This window comes from Theobroma cacao, chromosome 8 (assembly GCF_000208745.1).
Source record: "Theobroma cacao cultivar B97-61/B2 chromosome 8, Criollo_cocoa_genome_V2, whole genome shotgun sequence".
Lineage (NCBI taxonomy): Eukaryota > Viridiplantae > Streptophyta > Magnoliopsida > Malvales > Malvaceae > Theobroma > Theobroma cacao.
The window spans coordinates 8,878,614-8,904,704 of NC_030857.1; the positions used below are offsets into that span (position 1 = coordinate 8,878,614).

The 26,091-nt window shown below is 33.6% G+C and overlaps 2 protein-coding genes across 2 annotated transcripts; one reads left to right on the top strand and one right to left on the bottom strand.

The window, feature by feature from the left end:
* Positions 597–9,757, bottom strand: LOC18592781 (CLP protease regulatory subunit CLPX3, mitochondrial). Its single transcript, XM_007019669.2, has 15 exons — positions 8,549–9,757; positions 8,361–8,422; positions 8,135–8,232; positions 7,968–8,047; positions 7,455–7,505; positions 6,468–6,542; positions 6,259–6,336; positions 5,246–5,302; positions 3,184–3,254; positions 2,991–3,090; positions 2,693–2,797; positions 1,823–1,885; positions 1,587–1,709; positions 1,305–1,463; positions 597–1,011 (listed from the first exon to the last, which is right to left on the bottom strand). The coding sequence occupies exons 1-15, from the start codon at positions 9,383–9,385 to the stop codon at positions 937–939; spliced, it is 2,034 nt and encodes a 677-aa protein (XP_007019731.2). The 5' UTR covers positions 9,386–9,757; the 3' UTR covers positions 597–936.
* On the top strand, positions 20,512–23,476 carry LOC18592780 (protein BEARSKIN2). Its single transcript, XM_018125655.1, has 3 exons — positions 20,512–20,674; positions 22,375–22,652; positions 22,757–23,476. Exons 1-3 carry the CDS (start codon positions 20,512–20,514, stop codon positions 23,390–23,392), a joined length of 1,077 nt encoding a protein of 358 aa, XP_017981144.1. The 3' UTR covers positions 23,393–23,476.

Sequence of the window (26,091 nt, forward strand, 5' to 3'; positions counted from 1 at the left end):
ATCCGCATTTTCTTCATTCTCGAGTTCACCAACCTACGTGTCTTTTTTTTGAAAATAAAATCCCGAATTGTTATCATAATTTTCTTTATATTCATAGTTTACAAATTTGGAAAAAAAAAAGTAAGACTTTCCTTATGGTGATTAATAATAAACAAAAAAAGGTCATTCATAATAATTCATGAAAGACTTTCCTTATGGTGATGTGAGGAGGTCCTAACTACACCAAGGGTGCTTCCTTGTGGGAATTTCTCTTGCTAGTCTCTGGTTCCATTCCTTTGGAGGAAGCAAGTCAACAGAGTGGGTAAATATCTATACATGCGCCCCATAAAAAGTCTATTCCATTCCATTTTGTTACATCTTCCATGTGACCTTCATTAAAATTTAACAAGGCAAATGCCCTCCCATATCCTAACATTATTCTTAAACCATTTTAATGTACACATTCATAAACCCTAATAAATATGTACCCGAATATCATTGATATCCCACACTATTGCTCCACCTTAAGTTCATACACATGATAAGACCCTAACACCATTGATTAAACATTCATATCAAGCAAAATGTTACAATAAATTACTATGAAATTTGCATAATTTCATTGACTAATACCTCTTCCTCCAATGGGACAAAATTTTAAACAAGATCCTGCTTTTTGTGTTATTGTTACATTTTTTTTTTAAATTAGAGAAAGGGGGATTTGAATCCTACTTTCTAAATACAGGATCATACACCAAACAACGAGCCAAATGCTCAAGTGCGTATTACTGCTACATTTTCATTTTCCCTCTCCTTTTCTTTTATCTTTTTCCATTCAACTATGGAACCAAAAGCTATGTTGTTACAAGATAAATGCAGCTATGAATGATTATTATCTTTACAAATGACAGAAATTTAGCAAAGCACAGCACAGCAATAGCTGTGGTGGCAAAAATATTACAAGCTCATGGCTCTTGATGAAACCTCTGATTCACCCTCCTGCAGCTCCCTTTCTACTGATGCAAGGTTTTCCTAGAAACAAGTACAAGCACAGTTCTGAGAATTACCAAAAAATGTCTTAATGATGCCAAAATTGATTCCATAAGTGACTTGACACCAAAGTAACTACAGTAAATTATGTTGGAACTATCAATATGAAATTATTTTTTCCCTTGGGCAATGATGCTTTTTCCTACATTAGATACACTACCATAAGAGCATCTTAGAAGCCAATTGTATCAATGAATAGGCGTTGATATATGATCAAAGAGAGGTAGATAATATGCACGAAGTCTAATGCATATTTATTATATGCAAAAACATACCGCAGAATCTTTCAACTTGGCTTCGGCAAAGTAATTCTCCAAAGCACCATCTCCACAAAGAATCTTCCCTCCGCATCCGGGGATATTTGTTGAACCCACTGACTCCTCATCAACCACAACAGCATCTACTCTATTGTTTCCAGTCTTTGCATCTGGAATCTGAAACACGCACGTGTCAGAATGCTTTAGACCGTGAAGCTTTTAGTTTCATAACAATACATCTATGCCGGAATCATATGCTTGATCCCAATTCATTCAAAACTTAGTATGACCCTCCGATACCTCATACATGGCTTCAGTAAGAATGCCTTCCAGTATAGCTCTTAAACCCCTGGCACCAGTATTCTTAGCCATTGCCTTTTTTGCAATTAGTCTCAATGCTTTAGATGTAAAATGTAGCTTCACCTGAAATTAGAGAAGCAATTATGTAATGGTCAGAGATGTAATTCAAATTAACATAATATTTATCATGTAGAGGGCGAGAACAGAGAGAACATGAACAGGCAGAGGCAACTTACGTTGTTCATGCTAAATAACTTCTTGTACTGCTTTCCAAGAGCATTTTTTGGTTCTGTGAGCACCTGTATCACAAATTTTTCTCAACAACTAGTAAACATAAAAGGAAAATATTGATTAATTCATGGTTGTTAACAGGTTTACTCTAAAGCCCAGTTTGATCAACTGATGCAGAATGCAAAGAAGCAAAGACTCAAGCATAAAGACAGCCTTTTTAATGCCTTTAACTTGAATAATTTGCAACAATTAACTCTCAACCCAACTCAACAAAGGCATAATCCAAACTAATTGAGTTCCACTACAGGATTCCATTTTCTACAATCCCTTTAGTTAAGGGCTATATCCTCCAAAGATGTAAAGCACTGTGAAATCCTTTTCATGACTTTTACCCAATAATTTTGGTCTACCTCTTACCTGTTCTCATTCTTTCTACTTGGAGAAAAACATTTTTTCATACCAGTAATCCTAGGCCGACAGTGCACATGATCTAACCATCTATATCGTACGTCCCTTATTTTATCAAGTAATAGCAACTCTACTTTCTTACAAATAACTGATCACTTCCTGACATATTTTTGTCCAAACCTGACATTTAATTTTACACAAACTGACTGTTTCCCATACCATTTACAAACGATCAGAGCTATCATCAGCCTTGAACTTCCTTATCATGAACAGTTGTTACACTGCATGTTAGCATTTTCATCATCTTTCCATAAACAGTCGGGAAAGAACAGAACAATAATATAAAGCTTAGAGATAGCACAATGTTCCCTACCATATACCTAAAAGGATTAAACTAAGTAACAGGAAAAACATGCACACACATGCACACTCATGTACATCAAAGAAAAAAAGTGATGAAATATTACCTGCATAAGTTGATCTTCAGTTAAAGCCGACAAACTAACTAATATTGGAAAGCGTCCTATAAACTCTGGTATGAGGCCATATGCAATAAGATCTGAACTCTCAACCTGAAATGAAAACATAACTTACAGGTTCATCTCAGGGAAAACTTTAGCACTGGCTATCCTTATCAGTTTTCAGGGATATCGGGGAGAGCATATTACATATTTATATAGGTTGTACTATCATTAGAGAGAAAAAAGTAGGCAATAAAATTTATATTTCTTTTTTTTAGTAACTTCTTATGGTCTTTATTCTCACCGTTTCAAGCAAAGACGATGTCACAGCAGCATTTGTTAGCCCAGTGGCCCTCATATTAGCTCGAACAGGTGCTCCAAAACCAATTGAAGAATCTTGCCGTCTGGTTAACAACACAATATGTTTAAACTCCTTCAAAATGAACAAATACCATTTGACAGGGAATTCTTATGGTAAAATATTTTTAAGGCTTTACCTCTCTGAAATTGTTTTATCAAGATCAACAAATGCTCCACCACAAATGAAAAGGATGTCTTTTGTATCTATCTGCAGATTATTTATATCCATTTAATAGTATTAGCAAAAATTAACTATTCCGAAAATAATGGTTCTACCTAAAATGAAATTACATATTCCTAAGTTCAAACTAAAATCTTTTCCACAACGAAAATACCAAATCAAACATATAATGACAAACTTTAAAGTCAAAAGAGTAGAAAAATAAACTGTAGTTGTATTGCATGTATTTCATAGACCTTTAATTTCTTAATTTTTTTGATCAACACATACTACATGAATAAATCTTCAAAAACAGGGAGGAAAAGAGAAATTTAAACAAAAACCTAAAGTTGACAACTGAAGAGCAGAGCAGTGCCATCAAAAACTGTATAGGATGTAGTTACCATCATTTTTTATTTTTGTTTCTTATAAACTACTAATGAAACTGTAGAAGTTTTCATTCAACATCCAAAGAAACATAATAGTCAAATTGTATACCTAAATTTTTCTTATGAAAAAGTGAACAGGTATAATTTTTCTCTATAGTTATATGGAATTCTCTTTTCCCTTTTAGAAGCAATTGTTTGGTCTATTTGGAGTTGGGAAGAAAAGCATCTTGGATTTTAATAGGTGGGAATACAATACTACAAAGTATTCTGTTTGAAGTTTTGGGTCAAATTTATCAAAACTCTTTTTGGTTAAAAAAAATCCATTTTTTCTATTAGAATTCTATTGCTAAGAATTACATGGTGATTAGGTGCACTGCGAGTATTCTTCATAGAGAAAAAATTCTTAGTGCTAAAAAATTTTAGCACGTGCACACACAATTCTATAAATATAAAGAGGGTTTCAATTATCAGGAATTATGAGAGATGTGCTTTCAGGGGGACTGTAAAGATTTATGAGGGCTGAAGAGAACACTGAGTTATATGGAATAGGACTTATCAGATAGGGTTTCACTGGGGAGCATGAAAATAGGGATAATTCAAGGCACAGGTTTCAATGTTTTAAGCTCTTGTAAATTCTCTACTATTACAAATTTACAACGATTTTCTGTCATCCTTGACATAAAGAAAACAGTGTTGAACAACATTTAATACTCATCTCATTTGTGCATAGTCAATTATTATATGCATGCGTAATCTATATTTTATTGATCTTGATATCGTATGCACTTCCACTCAAAATCCCAACAAGCGGTATCAAAGCTAATGGTTTGATTGGGGATTGCTGGTGCAGGTTGTATCCTTGAGATTGGAGATACACAAGAGGAAATTCATTGCAACAAGATTTAAATTGTAGGTAGATCAATTCTCAATTGACCTCTTGGTGCTTCAATAATTTTAGATTCTGGATTTAGATAAATATTTTCAGAATCTCAACATAATAGCACACCCAATGCCTCAAAGATCTCCTCACTACTCTAAAAACATCTCTTTAAAAAGGAAAAGAGAATGTTATTTACTGATGTTATATAAATAAATTAAACAGATAAGGTTATTGATGTTGGATGTTCTAAAACTTGAACAAATGTCTTACCATTTACAAATATTTGTTTATAACATATCGTTTGGGCTTGTAGAGGACGTAATGCAGAGCTCTTACCATTTACAAAGTCTCAATTCCTTGCAAGCTAGTTAAAGAATTTTCCAACAATAGCCAGGACAAAATTATCTACACTATCAATCTAGTTTGCTTGTGCACTAAGGGAAAGAAAATGCTTAATAGTGCTATATAAATTTTGAAGTATGTACGTTTCCTTTGGGAATTGACTAATTCTTGAAAGAATTTTACGTGATATATCTTTGGCAGGGCTTAAAGTTGAATGCACTAACAAGCAACAATCCTAAATGCATATAAAAAATAAAACCCTTAAAGAATTTTGGGCCATTATATGTTGAAACAGTCTTTCCAATATATCAGAAAAAATATTATACATTTGCTGAAGTGAAAAGCATACAGTAGGTTGTAGATATACAACACAGAAATATTAATCATATGGATACATTCATGAATGAGATGATAAATAAAAAGAATACCTGTATATTATCGCCCCGAGGATGCTTCCTTGCTCCCTTCTCAGGAACATTTACAATCTGGTCAAAGAAACATTTATCAACTGTGAGGCAGCTAGTAAGGATGCAGCTGAAAACCTCAAAATAGGTTGGAATAAGAAAAGGCAAAATCAAGTAGAGAGAGAGAGAGAGAGAGGCAAACCAACAAATATTCGACATTTTTGTAGATCATATCATGTTACATATCCCAATTGTGACTTTCAACTATACACGTTTCATTCATAAAGGTTCCCAAGTTGAACTAGATTTTTATGCAAAATCAATGCATATATCATATGCTACACTACGTAATTTTAACTCTCAGCCAAAGTGCTGGACAATAAAAGAAAAAGAAAAGAATAAAATGAAATTTGATGTTATTTTCCCATTTCCTTTCTATTATAGAAACAAAAAGGAATTTCAATATCATTATTTGGGTGTAAAGAATACTAGTTTATATGGTAAGAATTCAATATGAATTTAGGTTTTTGGATTTGATAAGTGATAGTTCCTGACAGTCTACTGAAAATAAAGTTTGTATGCAATAGTTGATTTTATTATCCTCTTTGAGATCCACTTATTCTGGCTTCATCTCAACCTATTGCTTCTTCAGATTAAACCTCTACTAAACACGTATTGCCCCCAGTCCCATGAAAGCAAACCATTATTCTTCAGCTAATAGACTAGCTTAAAAGGTTATTTTTATCCTGCTGTTTTTTTTAGGAAAAAATAAAATGGCTACTCTCTCTCTCTACATATAGCTCAGAAGTTAGAAGAATAACCAGTATCACCAGTTGTTCACTCAAACCCTAGATAATTCTTAAACTAGCTACGTAGTAATTAAGGGGAAAAGCTCAGAAACTATGCAACCACTTTGAGCGCTTTTGGAAGGGCATTTTGCAGATATTGATAATTAAAAAGGTTCCTAAAGTGAGCCAGAAAAAGGATTTTCCTGCACAAGCATTATCAAATTAAAAAAGCACAACCAATGAACTCACAGTTCCTTCCAACATTTTCAATAATGCTTGCTGAACACCCTCCCCTGAAACATCCCTGCTAATGTTTAAGCTCTCCACCTGCAAAAGTACTTCAACATTTTAAGAATATTTTAGGTCCAAAATTAATCCTGGATTAAACTGTAAAATCAATAATATCAGTTGCTCTATCAAAAAAGAAAGAATGAAAGAGAGCTAAATTATTGCAGAACCTTCTTAGTTATCTTGTCAACTTCATCAATGTAAACCATTCCTTGTTGAGCCGCTTCTACATTGAACTCAGCTACCTAGATGTACATTGAAAAGCAAAAATACGTGAATACTGATATATGGAACCATAACCTAGAGTGTGCACTCTCTGCTTCTAAATACTTTCTTTAATTCTAACATGTTTGACTTTACTCAAAGACATACAACAATTAGGGAAGTTCTGATGTAGAACAACTAGGGGGAAGAGATAAAAAATAGAAATTTAGAGGGAAAATCAGAAAGAGACATGTAATTAGGGAGGAATTGAGGGAATTGGGTGAGAAACGGAAGAGCTGGGGGACAAAATTAGAAAGAACAAATAGAGGGAGAAATATCAATAATCAATATATCAAAAATCTAAAATAGCCTATATATATGAGAAAATTTCAAACAAACCCGTAAAACATAAAATTAAGTCCTAGATAACTTAATCTTTCAATTAGCATATTTCGATCCTCCAGCAAGTTCTTTATTTGTTTCATTTCTTTACAACACTCTAGCACATGCTTGAGAGCATGTAACAATCCTGACCAGATATCATGGTAGGATCATGATCAATATATTATAGAGAAACCCACACATTTATCATCAAGTACATTCAAAGTACTTTCACAATATCAAATCAAGCTTATTATGCACCTAAACGCATGATACTAGGAAGGTTTAAATGATGTAAACAAAGCCCATCAGTAATAATATAACAGTTTACACCAACAATGGAAATGAGAGCTAGAAGACATCCTTAGAAATGAGGTATTAGAGCTAGAATTCAGAGTGTATGGGTTACAAATTGAGGTATTGAAGTCTCATTGGTCGGGAGCAGATGCCTGGAACCAGAAGTTTGTCTTCCCTCTCCCTCATCGTACTAAGGCAATTTGATTCCTAAGAAATGAGATGATAATGAGAATCTACCTATTAACTCCAATGAGGCAAAGAATTGAAGTAAATACCGAAAGTAGTTTGTACAATATCGATTCGACATCCTCACCAACATAACCAGCCTGCAGAAAGGAACAATTTGCCTATTAATGGGACAGCCAAAAATAAGAAGAAATATTTTGCTAAGAGAAGTGGGGCTATGGTCAATCATAAAGGCAAAAAAGTATAATAGTAAAAGTACATTCTAGGACATCAGATGAGTTGATCACAAGGCATCAAATCGAAGTAGTACCTGACTTTCCATACTTAATAAGATGTTATTATGGCTAGGAAGATATCAAACAATTCAAATCATCAGGTAAACTACTTCAACAAGCTCAAGCTTGAATGTTAAAAGTTGCTACTAAGATAATTTGTACATGGTAATCTATAAACATATTCGAGTCTTGAGAAGGAGAGGGTGGTGTTTAAAGAACGAGAGAGAACTACCTTCCCTTACATAGCTCAACCCAATGCGCTTTCACATGTACCAGAAATATGTATTTTACAAGATTTTCATAGATTAATGTGGACTATGGACTTGCCTGTGTCAAAGTTGTTGCATCAGCAATGACAAAAGGAACATTGACAAAGCGAGCCAGAGTTTTTGCTAATAAAGTCTTTCCTGTTGTAGGATATGTACATGTATAAGAAAGGGAATCCAGCAATGTAATTTCATGCATTCAACTAGTTAATAATGAAGACTGTATACCAGAGCCAGTTGGTCCGACCAAGAGCACATTGCTTTTCTCTAACTCCACCTTGTCGTCATCATCAATTGATTCTGAACTTCCTGCTTCTGCTCCTGACCTAGCATTCAAATCCATGACCTCAGTTCTCTCTACGTCTATGTTGTATATCAGTTTACTCAATGGAATACAATTAACCTAAGATAACCAAAATCAGATGAAAAATTCAGAATGAATATGGAAACTAACCCTTTCTGCAATGAGGCATGGTATATTCTTTTATAGTGGTTGTAAACGGCAACAGACAGCACCTGCAACAATGATTTATCACAATCAGAGGGTTTCTTTTTTTTTTTTACTCCTATAATTTGTAATGTTGAGATATACTATTAGTCGAGTAAGTACTACTAATTATTATTCTATTATAATTAACACACCTTCTTTGCCCTGCGCTGGCCTATAACGAACTGGTCAAGGCCCTTGCAAATCTCCTTGGGCGTAGGCAAATCCTTTCCCAAATTGGCCCCGCCCAACCACGCACCACTACCATGGTCTTCCTTGGGCCCGGTAGCCCGTATGACATTAACTCCGGGTGCAAAGGGCGGGCCAGGAGGAGTATGCACAGCGATGCCATTCCCGGGAGGGGGAGGCGTTGGAGGAGGTGGAGTTGGCGGCCAGTTCTCGGATCTGAGATTGTCCCAAAAGGATAACCTAAGCCTGTTCCGTGGAGAAGCAGAAGAAGTTTTCGGATTGGACTTATGGTTTTGGTGGCGGCCAATCTCCATGAAGGTTCCCTGGAGAGGGGATATCCGAAAGTGGTAGGGGGTTTTGCAAGTGGGGCAGAAGTTGAGGGGCGTGGAGGTAGAAGTCGGGGTGGATTTGCTGCCGCTAGAATTACTGCTAGTGTCATCAGATTGATCATCACCATGAGCGCCGGCATGAGGAAAATTCAAATTGAAAGAATTGTGGCGATTGGAGAAGACAAGATCCATGGGGTTAAGGGAGGAGCAGCGAGGGCAATTGGTCTCCGCTTTCATCTTTCGCCTAGCAGTGGAGGTAGTAGTAGTGGAATTGGTAGTGGTTTGGGAGTTGTTACTGTCATCGTTGCGGTTGTCGCCTCCCCCTTTGTCCCCCTTGTACCGCTCTTGAATTCCTATTCCTATGAGGGAACGATGGCATACCAAGCACTCCATGGAATTCAAATGCGTCCAGATCTTGTGCCTCAGGGAGAGTAAGGGCAGCTGCCTCCATCTCCACATCCCAGTCCCAGACATTTGAAATGATAATGAAATGAAAACAAAAACAAATTTATTTTATTTATTTAGAATTTTTTTGACATAATACTAGAGAATTAAATCAATGGGTAAGCATTTGTTTCTTCTGAGGAAGTTGATTTACAATTATATATAAAGGGAGAAGACGAGGAGAGAATTACGGAATGGCGGGACGAGGAGGAAGAGCTGAAATTGGGAATCGACATGCACCATTACTTACCCAAATACACTATAAATCTAGAATCAAAAACATGATGATAGCCTTAACAGGAGGAGCTTGCGAGCGAGAGAGAGTGTTTAAAGGAGAGTTCATGGAAGCAAAGCCGGTTAGTTGTTTGTTTTCCTAATTTTGTTACCCACTGCTAATATTTGATCAAATCAAAAATAAATATAGATCATGGATACCTTTGACCGCCACGCCTAGACGGCCTACTTCACTTGGTCACCTACGTATCAGGCAACTACAGACACCGTTAATCAGCTATTAAGCTTGTCACACAGACATTGCTATCTGCATGATCTGATCATGTGTGACAACTATCTATTTCCTACAGCTAGCTTATCCTTTTTTCTATAACTCATTTTTGCTTCATTGCAAACTTTATTCTCGATTTGATTCATCCTCCATGGGCTAAATAACTTACCATCATCTTCAATTGCATGCTTACCAACACCTTGCCTCCAACCATAGTATGTATTTGATTAAGAATTCTATACCATGCTTTCCTTGCAAGTCTTTATTTCAACCAATAAAGTAAAAAGGGTCCCTTCCTTGATTCCTTTACTAATTATAATGTTTTAGGCAGTCTTGAAGTCTCTCAAGCCTAAACCTTTAACCTTCTCTTTTACCTCTTCATCTTCCCCACGCTTTATTTCTCAAGCTTTTTATACCCTTTTTAGTTTGAATACAAAAGATTAACTTCATGTACTTACTTTGAATCAAATAATTGATTAACTCTATATATTTGTTTTAAATCAAATGATAGACTAACTCCATTTATACACTTGGATTAATTGCTTTAGGATAAATTGCATTTCTATTCTAAGCCTACAAATGATAAACATTCTGTGTTACAACTTTTTAACTACTGAAGGTCATTTCTAATCAAATTATCTCTTAGGTTGAAATGCTACGGTCAAGTCATGTTATTATTTCCATTAAGGTGGCATCAAGCCTTTTAAATCAACTAGTAAAGACCTCTCAATTACTAGCAACTTTTGACTAGCTGAAATTTCAACTTCATTCTCATTTTTCATCATACTTTTCATTCCTTTTCCGACTAACTCAACTATGTCGAGAGAGATTATATTAGCTAACATTATCTTAGGAAAGAAGTTCTTATAGACTATAATAGTTTCCTTGCTTTTACTATAGTTTAGATGGCTTCAAGGCCTGTATGAATTAGCTATATATCATAAGTTGTCCCAACCTTGGTCATCAACCTAGCCCCAACGTACATTTAGTTGCACAACGTTAAACTGGTTTGGTTGAATCACTTGACCTAAATTATGTTGAGCACATAAATATGCCATTCTCTTGCATATCCAAGCATTGATTTGGTTGTGTCACTACACCTTGGTTACCTTATATCCCCAAGTCATAATTTGGTTGAGCCCTTATACTTTAGTTAACTTGGGTGCTTGAACTAGAGTTTGGTAAAGAACCAAAACTTTGATTTGCCTGATTGTAGATACTTGATTTTGATTAATACATATTTTTTAAAGAATTATTTTATAGTATAATATTATGTAGAGAATAATGAGAACAACCATTACAAGTGAAACACTATTTTATGCAAAACAACTAAAACAAGTGAAGTACTACTTCATGCAGAACAACTAGAACAAGTGAAGCACTACTTCACGTAAAACATTTAAAATAAGTGGAGCACTACTCTATATGGAACAACTAATACAAGTAGAACAGTTACTATGCATAAAATAACCATTTCACATAGATAACAGTGAAAGCAACTCGGAATAAATGGTAAGGTTTATGGGTTACTTTCATCTTGGGATGTTCCGGAGAGTTCGGCTTGGTGGCTCAGATACGGAGGTAGTTAAAAGGTAATCTTCTTAACATTTTCTTAAAGTACAAGTGTTTTACCCTCCTATCTTGTTCTCGTATACCTATTCACATACACCTTCTTTTCTTGTACCTATTCATGTACAGCTTCTTTTATTGTACCTTTTCACGTATACCTCTTATTTGTTATCTTTTACTCGAGAACAAATCTTATTGCACCTAATTATTTCAATGATCACATAATGGGTTTCTAACCGTTACTTGACAATAATTCTCAATAATGGTTACCCAATATTAAAGCTCTTCTTAATGAAGTCATTCATTATGTGCATTAAAACTTTTTCTTTTAATCGCTATTTTTGGCATTATATATAGAGCCTTCACAATTCATTAATGGCTCTTCCTCTGGGAGCTAACAAATCCTTTAGAGCTTCTTTCTCTAATTCTCTTCTACTCCCTAATTCTTTTTTTATTGTCTTCCATCTATTACGACACTCAATACTTCAGGAACTGCTCCAATCTTCCCCTATGCCGCCTCCAATGCATTCTTTTACTTATTTGCAATGCTTCATCTCTCTATCACAAGAATCCTTTTTACATTTTGGTGACTCTGTTGGGAAGGAGTGATTGTGTTAAGCAAAACCCTTATTATCACAACTTTTCATTACTGGAAGAAGTGGATAGTTCTTTTGGCAACCAAGATGCATCTATTCACACCTACATCTAAGAGTTGATGAAAATGGTTGAAGCTCCTCAAGAGAAAATGCAAATGTTGGAAGATAACAATAAGTGAATGTTGGAGACCATATCTCAATTTGCATCCTCCATTGCCACTACTTATCAAGCTTAACCTGTACACCTTAATGGTGATGAATATGTAATTGATGGATCCATTCCCCTAGCTGTAAATACAAAAGCAAATGGAGGAAATAGAGAAAATGCAGTTGATGTGGTAGGTGTCGGAAATCCCAATTTAATAAACTCTTTTGTGGTAGTTAGGCCAACAACTACCTTTATTGCAATAATCCCGCCAACTACTACTCAAGGCTTTGTGACAATGAAAGAGCTCCAAAAGTTACTAGATCAGAAGAATAAGAGATTCAGCTTTTTCAAATTTGATCTTAAATTTCCTTAATCAGCAAGTATAGCGATTAAGCCCTATCCTAAAGACTACACTAGTCCTATATTCAAGCAATTCAATGGTAAGACCGGTGATGCACGAGAACATGTTATGAAGTTTGTGGAAACACTTAAAGTAGCGAGATTGGATGATGACTTGAAGTTGAAAGAATTCTCTAAATCTCTCACTGAAAAGGCTTATACATGATATGTTAATCTCACCCTTGGTTTTGTTGAATCTTAGAGTCAAATGTGTAAGATGTTTGGGGAGAAGTTCTTTTCTACTCAAGAGAAGGTTCCTTTCATGGATGTGGGAAACGAATGTCATAAGTCTAGAGAAGACCTCATGGAGTATATCCAACGCTTTAAAGAAAAAGTGTTGGACATACAAGAGTCTCATGATAAGAAAGAATTAGTAAAGGTTTGCATTTGAGATATGTTCGATGAGTATAGGCTACATTTGGAGAATTTATCTCTTCTAACCTTTGTTACTTTGGTGGAAGCCGCACGAAGAACCAATAATACGATTCTTAGACAAAGGGAAGCTACTTGCTTCGATAAAATGAATACTCTAATAGTGAATGCCATTCAAGGAAGAGGTAAAGAAAGAAGAGGTCCATTATGATCAAATTTACGTCCTATAAGGGATGATATAAGGAAGAGGCCATATGAGGAAAACGATTCTTCTCCACCATTCTTGGTTCACTAGATGGAGTGAAAGTGCTTTTTCATGAATGGATTAGGGATGGACAGGTGAATTTGCCGCATATTACACGACCACCAACAATAGAACAGAAATCCAACCCAAGATATTGTGACTATCATAAAACAGTTGGTCATTCACTTATTGAATGTAGAGACTTGTGTTGAATATTCCACAAAAAGATGCAAGCAAGAGAGTTACTGATTGAGAACAACAAGGTCCAAGCAATCCGTTTCCCACTCATGTATGATACTCTATGACTTTAACTCTTTATTACTTCATGTATTGAAATTTGAAATTTGGAAAAAAAGAAATTCATACTTTAGTTGCTAGCTTTATCGCTTATACTTTAGCTGTAATTATATTATACTATTGATCGTAAACTTTATCACTTATTCTTTGATCATAGCTCATCATTCTTACTTCAACCACAAACTTTACTATTCATATTTTGGCTATAATAATATTTTTTCTATTGGTCGTAAGTTTTATCGCTCATTCTTTGACCATAATTCATCATTAATATTTTAGCCATTAGCTCTATTGCTGATAATTTGACTGTAATGATGTTATGCTATTGATCGCAAGCTTCATCACTCATTTCTTAGCGCTAGCTTATTGCTCAGAAATTGACCGTAACTCTTACTCTTACTTATTAAAGGGTTTAACTAATCTCTGTTATATCAAGTTAAGAGATATCCTCCTTGATGTAAAGTTGAGATTACCTTATGGCTACATATAGTAATATGAAAAGTGAGCATGTAACATTCATATAAATAGCATTATTTGATGAGTTTACAAAACTAATAAAGAAGTAGCCAACTATTAAGTTCCACAAAGAAGAGTCGCTATTTTTATGATTAAAGAAAGTATCTATATATTCTTAAGAAGAGTCGCTATTGGAAGAAGCATCTAATCATCTTCGCAACTCTTCTTCAGTAAAACAATCTTTGCTGCAATATTTCTAGATGTATCTAATTATTCTTGAGAAGAACCGCTATTGGAGGAAATATCTAATTATTTTTGCAACTCCTGTTCATGATTCTTCTATACAATAATCTTTGTTGCAATTCTTCTCTGCTTTGCTAGCATCATATATGAACTGTAACAACAATTCCCATTTTTGGAGAAGTATTTGCTTAAGGAATATTGGCAATCACAAGTCAACTTTCGAATTCTTCTGTTACATATGTGTTGCACAAGGACTACAAGCACTACTAGCAAACAGAAGTCTGAATACCAAAACTCAGATAAGTATAACTCTTACGTTTAGCCAACAGAACATAGAGCCTCTCTAGAAGAAACAATGAAACATAAGAGGAAAAGTGGTCAGGAGAAAAAGGCTCACGCAAGTGATCATACTTGAATTGATGCGTTACTTTATGTGAAATATAAGGAACTTCACCAATCTTGCAAACATCATGCCAAAAACGAGATAAGTCCTCATATGCAATATTTTTATCTTTATTTCTTTATACACATTATTACAAATTTGACATAGAACTACATATTTTTTAAAATGTGCCAAAAAAAAAATTCTTAGTCACTTTTTTCTAGCATTGACATTATAAATAATGTATACAATAACAAAGACTACATTTTTATACTACTATGAGGATGCCATTATAAGATTAAATAGTTTCACTTTTGAGATTTTATTACATAAAGAAATATATTATCTAAAGAAATATTAAACTTTACTATAATTTTTAGTATCATTTTTAATATTTTTTTATTATTGATTTATTTCTTTAAAAAATATAACATAAAAAATAAAAAATCAATTAAAAAAAATCATGAGCCCCACTTAAAAGTGCTCATGGCATGCGTCGAGCTATACTTAAAAGAGCTTGCGACAATTAAAACAACTCGTGGCACTCCAAAGTAAAAACGCCGCGAGCTATAAAATAAAAAGCTAGCGACGAAGCTTCAACACTTCATATGAACAATTATATATATATATAAAGAAAGAACATTGCAGCTTGTGACCTTCAAAACTAGAAAAACCCATTTATATATGTAAAGAAAAGAAAAAGTGAACCATAGCTTGTAGCTTGTGCTGTCAGTTAGGGGTGGCTCAATAAGCTTAAAGGCCTAAAGCTAAATATTTAAATGAAGCTTTTTTTATTAAAATTAAAAAAAATTATTACAATTTTTCTACTAATAAATCTCTTAAATTTGTATCAATATTTATCAAATGACTTGCATCATAAATATTTTTAGGAATGTAATTATTTAAAGTAATAAGTTGATCCTCTTCATCATGATTTCTATTATCATTTTGAATCTCTTCATAATTTTCATGATCGTTTTGAATCTCTTCATTAACTTCTTGTTATAGTATTTCACCACCATTTAACTGTCTAAGATTATTAACTTGTTCGTTTAAGGGACATTCATTAATAATTTCTGATTCATTATTTTTATTACTTATAAATAATTTATCAAGTGTTCCTTTTTGAGACTGTATTAAACTTTCAATTCTTTTTTTTTTAAGCTTTGAATAATCAAATTCATATTTTCGATTTGACATATTCAAATATTTATTATAAGGTACAAAAATATTTAGTTATCATAATTATCTTGTATTTTTTAAATAGCTAATATAAAATCAACAATCAAAATTTTTAATTCAAATAAATGAACTATCATATAAAATAAAGACAATATAATAATATAATATAAATTCTAAGTTAAAGTAAAAAAGTCTATAAAAATTGGAACAATAGTATTTAATTGTTGAATGCTTATTGCAAACAGTAAATGAGGTTCACAACTTTATGAAAATAATAACATAATAGACTTCTTGTGTATTCTTTAGAGGAAAATTGAAGCTAAAGGAAGAAAGAGTAAATGTGAAAGAAGAATTCAAAAGTAGATATTATACATTGAAAAAAAAAATAATTAGTCTTACATATAGGAAAAAAATAACTGTCGAAAATCATTAAATACATTGATTGAAAATAGGAGAAATAAATAAGAAAAAAATAACTGTTGGAAATGATTAAATACATATTACCGTTAGCTAATTGGAAATAAGAGAATATAGTTGAGAATTAATAGCATTCTAGAAATTAGGAAGTGATAGAAAATTAAAATTTATTAAGAACATAATTAAAGAAATGAGAGAATAAGTAATTTATTAATTATTTTTNTTATTTTTTTAATTTTTATATATTTTTAATATAATTAATTATGGCATAATTATTATAAAATTATAAAACCTTTCTCCAAATTTGAGGCCTCCTCAAATTGGGAGCCTAAAGCTCTTGCTTGGGTGGCTTCACCCAAAAGCCAACCCTACTACCAACAAACCAAAGAAAAAAACAAAAAGCCGACAAGTAAGCCAGTTTTTATTTGCTTATTTCACTTTAGCTTTTAGTTGTTTTTTTAGTTTTAATGTTTTTCTCTTTTCTATCAAAGGCTACTGATCAAAATAAAATAATAATGGGTAATAAGGCTTGAAGCAAATCTTTGTATCAAGAAGGATTTTTTTTCCTTTTTCTTATCAAGATAGGTTTCTTTTGAAACATAAATATTCTTGCTTTGTGCCTTTTTTCTAATAATAATGTTTGTTTGAACATATATATATAATTCTCTTTCAATAAAAAAACTTCATCTTATACATGAAAAATTTCTTTTCTCATATTTCAATAAAAAAAAATTTTATGCAGGGGGCAATAAGCAAAAGAAATTCAAATTTTTTGAAAAGTAAGAAAAATACATGTAAAAAAAATTAAACAAGAAATTACAATAAGAAGAAAAACTTATATACTCGAAAAGATTCGTAAAAGAACTAACTTTATTCTGAATTTTGTTTTGCTTTATTTTGAATCTGAATAAAAAGAATTATTTATAGTAGCTTCATATTTATAAGGCACACAAAGTCAAAATTTTTATGAAAAAAATTAACTTTCATTTTATCAATTGCATCTTGAAAATCTTATTTTATATGAAAAATATATTACTATATAATCAAATAAATATTACACAAAATTTTGACTTCACATCTTACATAAGACAGCTACATGTTACTACCTAAAGCATTATTGGCTAAGATGTTACTATCTAAGGTATTACTAGTTAAGATGTTACTAACCAAGGTGTTGCCCAAGGTGTTACAATGCAATGTATTATAGTATAAAATAAAAATTTTTCCTAAATTAATATATAAGAATTATTTTTAAAAAATAATTCTTATGTAGGGGGTAAAATGTAAATACTTGATTTTAGTTAATACATATTCTTTAAAAAATTATTTTATAGTACAATATTATATAGAGAACAATGAGAACAATCATTACAAGTGAAACATTATTTTATACAAAACAACTAAAACAATTGAAATGCTACTTCATGCAGAACAACTAGAATAAATGAAGTGCTATTTCACATAAAACAATTAGAATAAGTGGAGCACTACTGCATATGGAACAACTAATACAACTATAACAGTTACTTCTCACAGAATAACCACTCACATAGACGACAATGAAAGCAACTCGAAATAAATGGCAAGGTTTATGAGTTACTTTCATCTTGGGATGTTCCAAAGAATTTGGCATAATGGCTCAGATATGGAAGTAGTTAAGAGATATTCTTTTTAAACTTTTCCTGAAGTACAAGTGTTTCACCCTCTTACCTTGTTCTCGTATACTTGTTCACATTTACCTTCTTTTCTTGTACCTATTCACCTACAGCTTTCTATTTTACATGTTCATGTACAGTTTCTTCTCTTATACCTTTTCTCGTATACTTCTTCTCTGTTGCCTTTTACTCAAAAACAAGTCTTATTACACCTAATTACTTCAATGATCACATAATGAGTTCTAACAGTTACTTGACATTAACTCTCAGTAACGATTACCCAACATTAAAGCTCTTCTTAATAAAGTCATTCATTACGTGCATTAAAGTCTTTTCTTATAACCGTCATATTTGGCACTATATATAGAGCTTTCATAATTCATTAGGGGGCTCTTCCTTCGAGAGCTAATAGATGAATGTCCAGAGCTTCTCTCTCTAATTCTCTTTTACTCCCTAATTCTTTTCGTATTATTTTTCACTTGCCATGACACTTGGTACTTCAGGACCTGCTCCAATCTTCCTCTCTACCCCTTTCGGTGCATCTTTTTACCCTATCACAAGAATCGCCTTTACACTAATTAATCGAGGTTCTTGATCTTGAATTATGTAGGAAACCTAATCCCTGGTTAGCTTGCATACGTTGGCTTACATTAGGTTAAACCCCTAAGACCAGATTTGATCTAAATGTAGAGCTACAAGTTGTTGACTAGGAAATGCATTCTTAATATTCCTTAAAACGAATTTGTTCCCTAAGGTGCAGTATTTTGACGTCTAATTCTTGTACCTAAATTCACTGTCTTGGTATCAACCAAACTTAACTGAACCATGTTTTGTGAACCTTGACTCTAACTTAAACTTGGGCTGTTGCTAACTTGAGTCAATTGCTTTAATTGATAGTCATTCATATTCCCTATCTTAAATGGTTGGGATATTAGAACGGTACATAACTAGTAAAGGCTTGTCACTTAGAAATTTTGAATTTGCGTCATTTGCATAGCTTAACCCATTTTGGCATGAGCTTTGTTGTAGGAATTTTAAACCAAAACTAATGAAAAATATCCGAAAATCAAAAGTATTTATAAATCATGTAGAACAAAATATTACTAAATCAGTCCGTTTTCAAAACAGTTTTGTGAGATTTTCCACCAAATCCATTTTAATTCATAAAGATGCAAATGATATTTGTATCATTGAAAAGCTATCAAATCTAAAAACTTGTAGAATAAAGGTATTTGAGAAATAATCAGTGTAGGTCTAAATTGCTCTTTGCTGCGAAAAATGCTCCGAGGAAACTTGTTGCAAATTCTTATGAAAACAACTTTATGACTTCAACTTCCTTATGCTTTCAAGTATTTGGCATAGTTACCAATGTCTAGTACTGGTTATTTCTTCCTTAATTTTCAGGACGGTTCCTTAACTTTGATTTCACCTGTTAGAATGGCTCTAATAGCAATATTGGCTTAGCCAAATTTGGCATGAACCTGCATTAAGGTTCTTAAACTGATTATTTTAATCATTTAAACTTATTTTCCTTCGAATTCCAGTCTTTGGCCTACTTTTCTACCAAAAACTAAGAAGACCATGCAAGTGTTGATTGATTCAAAACAGTGGCTGTCCATTAACAATCCAGCATGGAATGAGCAGTAACCAGGATATTCAACCATAATACAACGTCATCCTGACAAGGCGTATGAGGGATAGTCTCATGCACCGATCATTGATATCAAAATTTGATAAATTAATCCCAAAAACACAAGGGGAAGAGTGCAATGCAATCAAGGTAAAACCTCTCAAGTCGTATCCGCATGTGCAGTCTGGAGCTGTGGCGACTGCATCTCCTGTTGTTAGTAGCTAGGATCAAACCACATAGACATTAACAGTATGAATATGAATTCCCACAATTAGGTATATAAAATTTAGGCCGTCCAATCCAAAGCGAAAATCCCAAGAAGTTTGAGTAGCTGTTTTTCCGACCCTTGCTTTAGGAACAATCAAAAGACCCCTCAATAAATGCCATTTTTATTTTCTCGGGATCGTTTGCTGCTTTTAAATACTTCATTCCAACTAATTAACGAGGGTTAGCCCCAAGTGTTTGTACAGCGCGTGTTGATCATATTACATATAACCGCAAATGAACCCTCAGCTGCATGCCACAGTTAAGCTACATGCATTTCTATCCACTACGTACTGAAATATGGTCACCGTTGACTTTTTCAAGGGAAAATTTGATTGATTGCTTATGAACACAACATCCTTAAATTGAAATATGAATATTACATATCGAGATCCCAATAAAAGAATGAATGCATTTTCAGCTTTAAAGTTTGACTAGTGTAGAACATTGGAAGAGATGTAAGTATTGGGAGCTAGGGTGTAACCACGCTCCCTCAAGGCATGTAGAGGAAGCAAGGCCTTGAGGTTAAAACCAAATTTTTAAAAGAAACAATATATACCAGTCATAGTCTCATTACTAAGGCTTGCTTTTTACGCGAGCTTTAACCCTTCCCGACGGCGTAGTCACCGGCCGTTAACTTTCTCACGCCATTCCCCTTACACCCCCCCGTTGACATACCTCTTTCCATATTTATATATTCCCCTTGTTGAAAATGATTGCTTTCAATACCTCTCCGCATATATATACACACGCATGAAATAACTTCCTAGTTGATTCCACTAATATTATAGGTGGTGATGGGTTCATCGAATGGCGGAGTGCCTCCGGGGTTCCGGTTCCATCCAACGGACGAGGAGCTTCTCCACTACTACTTGAAGAAGAAGGTTTCATTTCAGAAGTTTGACATGGAGGTCATCAGAGAAGTGGACTTGAACAAGATGGAACCTTGGGAGTTGCAAGGTAAAGTTCTTTACACAGCCTAATGATCACCAAAGCAAATTGTGGTAACCTACTTCTGATTGCCTGCAAATTTGTCTTCTGTCATTACCCTACTGCTCTCTCGCTCGTAGCAAATTTTCAATCACTCTAATGCATGACTAATAAGCATTCACCACAAGTTGGCATCTCTAAATTCTTTCGTCATATATAGCTCACCTTTATTAGCTAAAACAATTATTTGTTGTCAACAATTTCTTCTTAATTGTCTTGATATATATGAAAAAGTGCCAAAAATGCAGTAAATATATGAAATTTCTGAAGAAAAAATACATGAGCCTTAGTCTATGGAAGTGTGTTCGGGTTGGATTGTCTTTTGAGTTTGGATATTTCGAGTTAATTTCAAAGTCAGATCCAATGGGTTGAGATAATTTTAAATTCGAGTCTTATTAGATTCGGACAGTTTGAGGATTGAAACCATTTCGAATTTAAATGGTTTCAAAATCGAGTAATTTTGGACAAATTTCCAATTATTTTGGAATTTATATGGGTCATAGACATTTTTTGTAGTTTTATGTGTAATAAATAATTACATTTTTTCATAATAAATGTCAAATCAATATTATTAATTAATTTAACAAATTTAAGATAAAATGTAAAAAGTTAGAAATTAAGAAAATTGATTCATATTTGTATAAATATAAGTGATATATACTGTATATAATTTTATCTATACAATACACTAAGTATTAAAATTTGTTTGTGCTTTCTATTTTCATCTTTTTAGACGTTATGACATCTTAACATTATTCTAATGTTAACATTTAACTAATTTCGCTTTTTTGACATTAATGGAAGACAAAAAGTAAGAACGTATTGGCTTGATGAATAACATAATAAATTTAATTGATCAATTTAATTTACATAACATTAATTAAACTTCAAATATTCAACATTGAAAACATTTGGAAATAGTTTATTTTGTATAATTATATAATAATTATACATAAATATTATTTTTTAATTTAAGGAACCAAATGTGTATTATTTATCCATTTACTCATTTTAGAAAACCTTATGTAATTACAATTTAAGTTTTTACGGATTTCCATTGAATCAATCTTGAGTTTTGATTTGTTTAGGATTGCCTCGAGGTTCGGGTTCTATTAGTTTCAAGTCTTTGACTTTTTACAATCAATTTGTATCGGATTGACTCATGTCAAGTGGATTTTTTAGTTTAGTTAAATTTTAGCATCTTAACAACTAATAATTTATAAATTAGCTGTAAAAGTATAAATTAGAAAAGATTTAATTATTGGAAATCTCTTATCTAAAAGATATTATTTTTTTCTTTTAATTATGATTTAGATAATCATTTTTTTTATATATATTTTTGTGTTCTTATAACATTTGGCAGCTAGCTAGATAATTTGTTGGGGTTTGGATAAGTAGAAAACATATTTGTATGAGATTCATCCATCCCTGGAAAGTGGAAATACTTGCCTGTTGACCTCTTAATTGATCCGTCTTGTACACGGGGTTGAGAGATAGAATATGGTCTGAGTCAGTCAGTACATATCCCGTCCAGATTTGGTGAATCAACATTTAATAATGCAATGATCTAAACAAAACTGCACGACTTTAATTAATTGCATATGAATTGGATTTGGATGAAAGGGGAAGGTGGTGTTGCTTGCTTCAGCTTCTAACTGTGAATGTTACAGAGAGATGTAGGATTGGATCAACTCCGCAGAACGAGTGGTACTTTTTCAGTCACAAGGACAGGAAGTATCCAACGGGGTCAAGGACGAATAGGGCAACCAATGCAGGGTTTTGGAAAGCAACGGGAAGGGACAAGTGCATTAGGAACACCTACAGGAAGATCGGTATGAGGAAAACCCTTGTTTTCTACAGAGGAAGAGCTCCCCATGGCCAAAAGACTGACTGGATCATGCATGAATACAGACTTGAAGACGGCGACGATCCCCAAGGAAACACCTCTGTTAGTATACAAATTAATATTGTATTAATTCAGTAACTAATTAAGAAGAAGAAAATGTTTTAGATGATTATACTAACATGAATTTGCATGCATGCAATGTGTAGGAGGATGGGTGGGTGGTGTGTAGGGTGTTCAAGAAGAAGAATCTATTCAAGGTTGGGAACAATGGAGGGTCAAGCATTAACTCATCAGATCAACAACTCAACACTTCAAGCAGCAGTCAGCCTCGCTCTTTCATGCACAGATCAAGCGACCAATACCTAGTGCGTCACCAACACCACAACTTTGAATTAAACAAGGCTGAGCTAGCCCGTCACTATCCTCACATGCAAACCCCTCAATATTCTCTTTTCCAACCCCAAACCCTTGTTCAACCCCACAAACCTCTCAACTATGAGTTTGCGGCAGCACCTGCCTCTCTCCCTCCGGACCCTCCCGTAATGATTAAGCAACTCATGTCTAGGGATTGTGAGAGTGGCAGTGAAAGTCTTAGGTACCAAGCTTGTGAGCCTGGTCTAGAGGTTGGGACGTGTGAACCAAGTCAACCAATGGGCGTTCCTGGAAGAGATGAGGGGATGAATGAATGGAGTATGCTTGATCGGCTGGTGAGTGCATCTCATATGGGACATGAAGATTCTTCCAAAGGGGTGAGGTTTGAGGAGACAAATGCAACAGCAGTGCACCCAATGAACCAGCTTTCATTGCGAGGAGAGATGGATTTTTGGGGCTATGGGAAATAGTTTGTGATTTTTGTGGTCTTAGAGAGCTAAATTGGCTCTCATCATATATTCGTTTCCAGGAGAAAAAAAAAGAAAAGAACTACTTTGATAGTAATATGACTGATTTTTTATGGAATTTGTGATATTATTAAACATTTGTACTTTAAATGGAGTCTTATTAATGATTAATTACTGGCTTTTGTAAATGTAATACCTCTGCCTTTATATTTTACCCTATAAATTTGTTGTTTGATCACTTGAAAAAATTCAACATTGAAGAATTAAGTGTGTTCAAATTTTATATTTCATAATTTAAGTTTTCAATTTATATTATAAAATTGTTTAGTATGTTAGTTGAAAAATAAATATTGCGAATATTTTGGTAAAAAGATATGTGATTTTATAGAAATTTTATAACTAACAAGGCTTAAATTTTAATAGAAATTTAACAACCTAAAAATGTTTAAAAAAGACATTTAGGCAGTAGTATATAAAAATAAACACATATGTGAAATGAAATCATATAAAAGAAGTATACATGTAAGCACCAAATTTTACATATTGAATTTGTATAATTAAGGAATAATTTGGATTGACAAAATAAGAAAAAAGGTAAAGTACACTGACACCCTTAAGTTTTAACCATAATCCACGTAGGTCTATTAGTATTTGAAATGGACAGTCCTCCTGAAACGTTAAACTGCGGTAGTAGGCAAATGTGAAATGTCTAAAATACCTTTCTTCTTTCTCCACTCTTTTCCTTTCTCTCAGACCAGCCGATGGTTCTCCTTTACATCGACTATTCACCTCGCAACTGAATCTGATCGTGTACCCTAGATCTCATGCTCCCCTAAGAAGCACCAGATCGACGCTCCCTTCAGGGAGCGCGATATGGCTTGATCTGGCTTATTAACTTAAAGCCACATCAAACCACTTTTGCATATCAAACTTCTAATGCTTTCAAAGAAGTAGCGATCGTAAGGCACCCATGTATTGGGCAATTTATGTTTGGATTTATTACTTCCATAGTTGTTCTTTAGAAGGGTATAGGTGAAGGAGAACTTTACTGTGTTTATGTACCCACAAACCACCTTTATCTAGGTGACATTTTTCTCATTAGCTCAAGAAAATATTTTAAGGCCTAATTTATCAATTTGAGAAGGAATTTGTATGAAACTCAAACTTAATATTAAAACTAAAACATTCTCTATATATTTGTGGTGATTTAAATTTTTGTTCCTCTTTTTTCATAACAAAAAATAGAGCTTTACCGACAAAATTTTTTTTATCAATAATTACAGACAGATTGTCGATAGAAAACTGATGGAGTTGTCTTTGAAGTATTACCGATGAAATACCGATGGAATTTATTGACGAATTGAGTCCTGTCGGTATTCCATTGGTAACACAATGGCGCGAAATGAATGAAAGGCATGCCAAGATTACCAGCCAAGATATTTCGTCTATGCTGTCTACTTGGATGGTTTTCAAGTCGAGGAATAGTGCAAAATCATTCTAGTTTATAGACATATTCCATGCACATTGTATTAATATTTGGTTGGTAACAAGACTTACTTAACCAAATTGTCGCTCCCTATTCAAACTGAAAGAAACTATATATATTGTATGAATTTAAGGTCTTGTTATAGGTTTCCAAAAGCCTACTAATCCCTGATTTATTTATGGGTATAATTTCATAGCACAGTAAATATGATATTGACAAATTTACCATAGAAATTCACAATTCCTTTGAAGTAGGAGCATAAAAAATTAGAAACTAACACAATTGTACAGTAATGCAAAAAATCAATGACAACTCAGTTATTGATGGATATATCATTGACCCATTAAATACTGTTTACAATTCAAAATACTGATGATAAGTAAAACAAAGCAACTTTCCTCACCATCTATTCAACTAAACTACTTAACAAAGTTAATCCTTTAAATCGACCCCTAATCCTAATCCATTGCTTAGGAAAACAACAAACCTAGAGATTTAAACATCGGTGGATCCAAATCCCTTAGCACTTCTAGCAATAAAAACTAAATCATCCACTTCCAAAACATGGCATTCAAATAATACGAGAAGGGTGATATTAAACTGAACGAGGAATCGGTCGTGATGAATCCAAAGCTTCAAGAATGATGTGAAACCAGAAATCCCTGATACGGTGGTGAATCGAAGGGAGAGAGATATGAATCCAAAGCACGAAATGGTCGTGCTACAGTAGGCCATATATGACACGGTTGTGTCACGATAGGGTTTAGAGTTTGTGAAACAGTATGGTGGGAATGTGTGACATGGCATGGTGGGAATGTGTGACATGTCATGGTGAGAATATGTGATACGGCTATGACACGGCATGGTTTAGAGTTTGTGACACACCATGGAGGGAATATGTGACACGACAAGGTGAGAATATGTGACACGACTCGGAGAGAATATATGAGATGACATGGTGAGAATAGGTGACATGTTAGTGTAAGAATGTTGCACGCCATGGTGTGCTTATGTGACACACAATGGTGAGAATATGTGAGACGGCATGGTGAGCACATGTGACACGGTTGGGTTCAGAATTTGTGACACGCCATAGAGGGAATTTGTGACATGGTAGGGTTCAGAGTTTATGACACTCCATGGAGGGAATATGTGACATGGCAAGGTGATAATGTGTGAGACGAGATGGTGAGAATATGTGACATGATTGTGACAC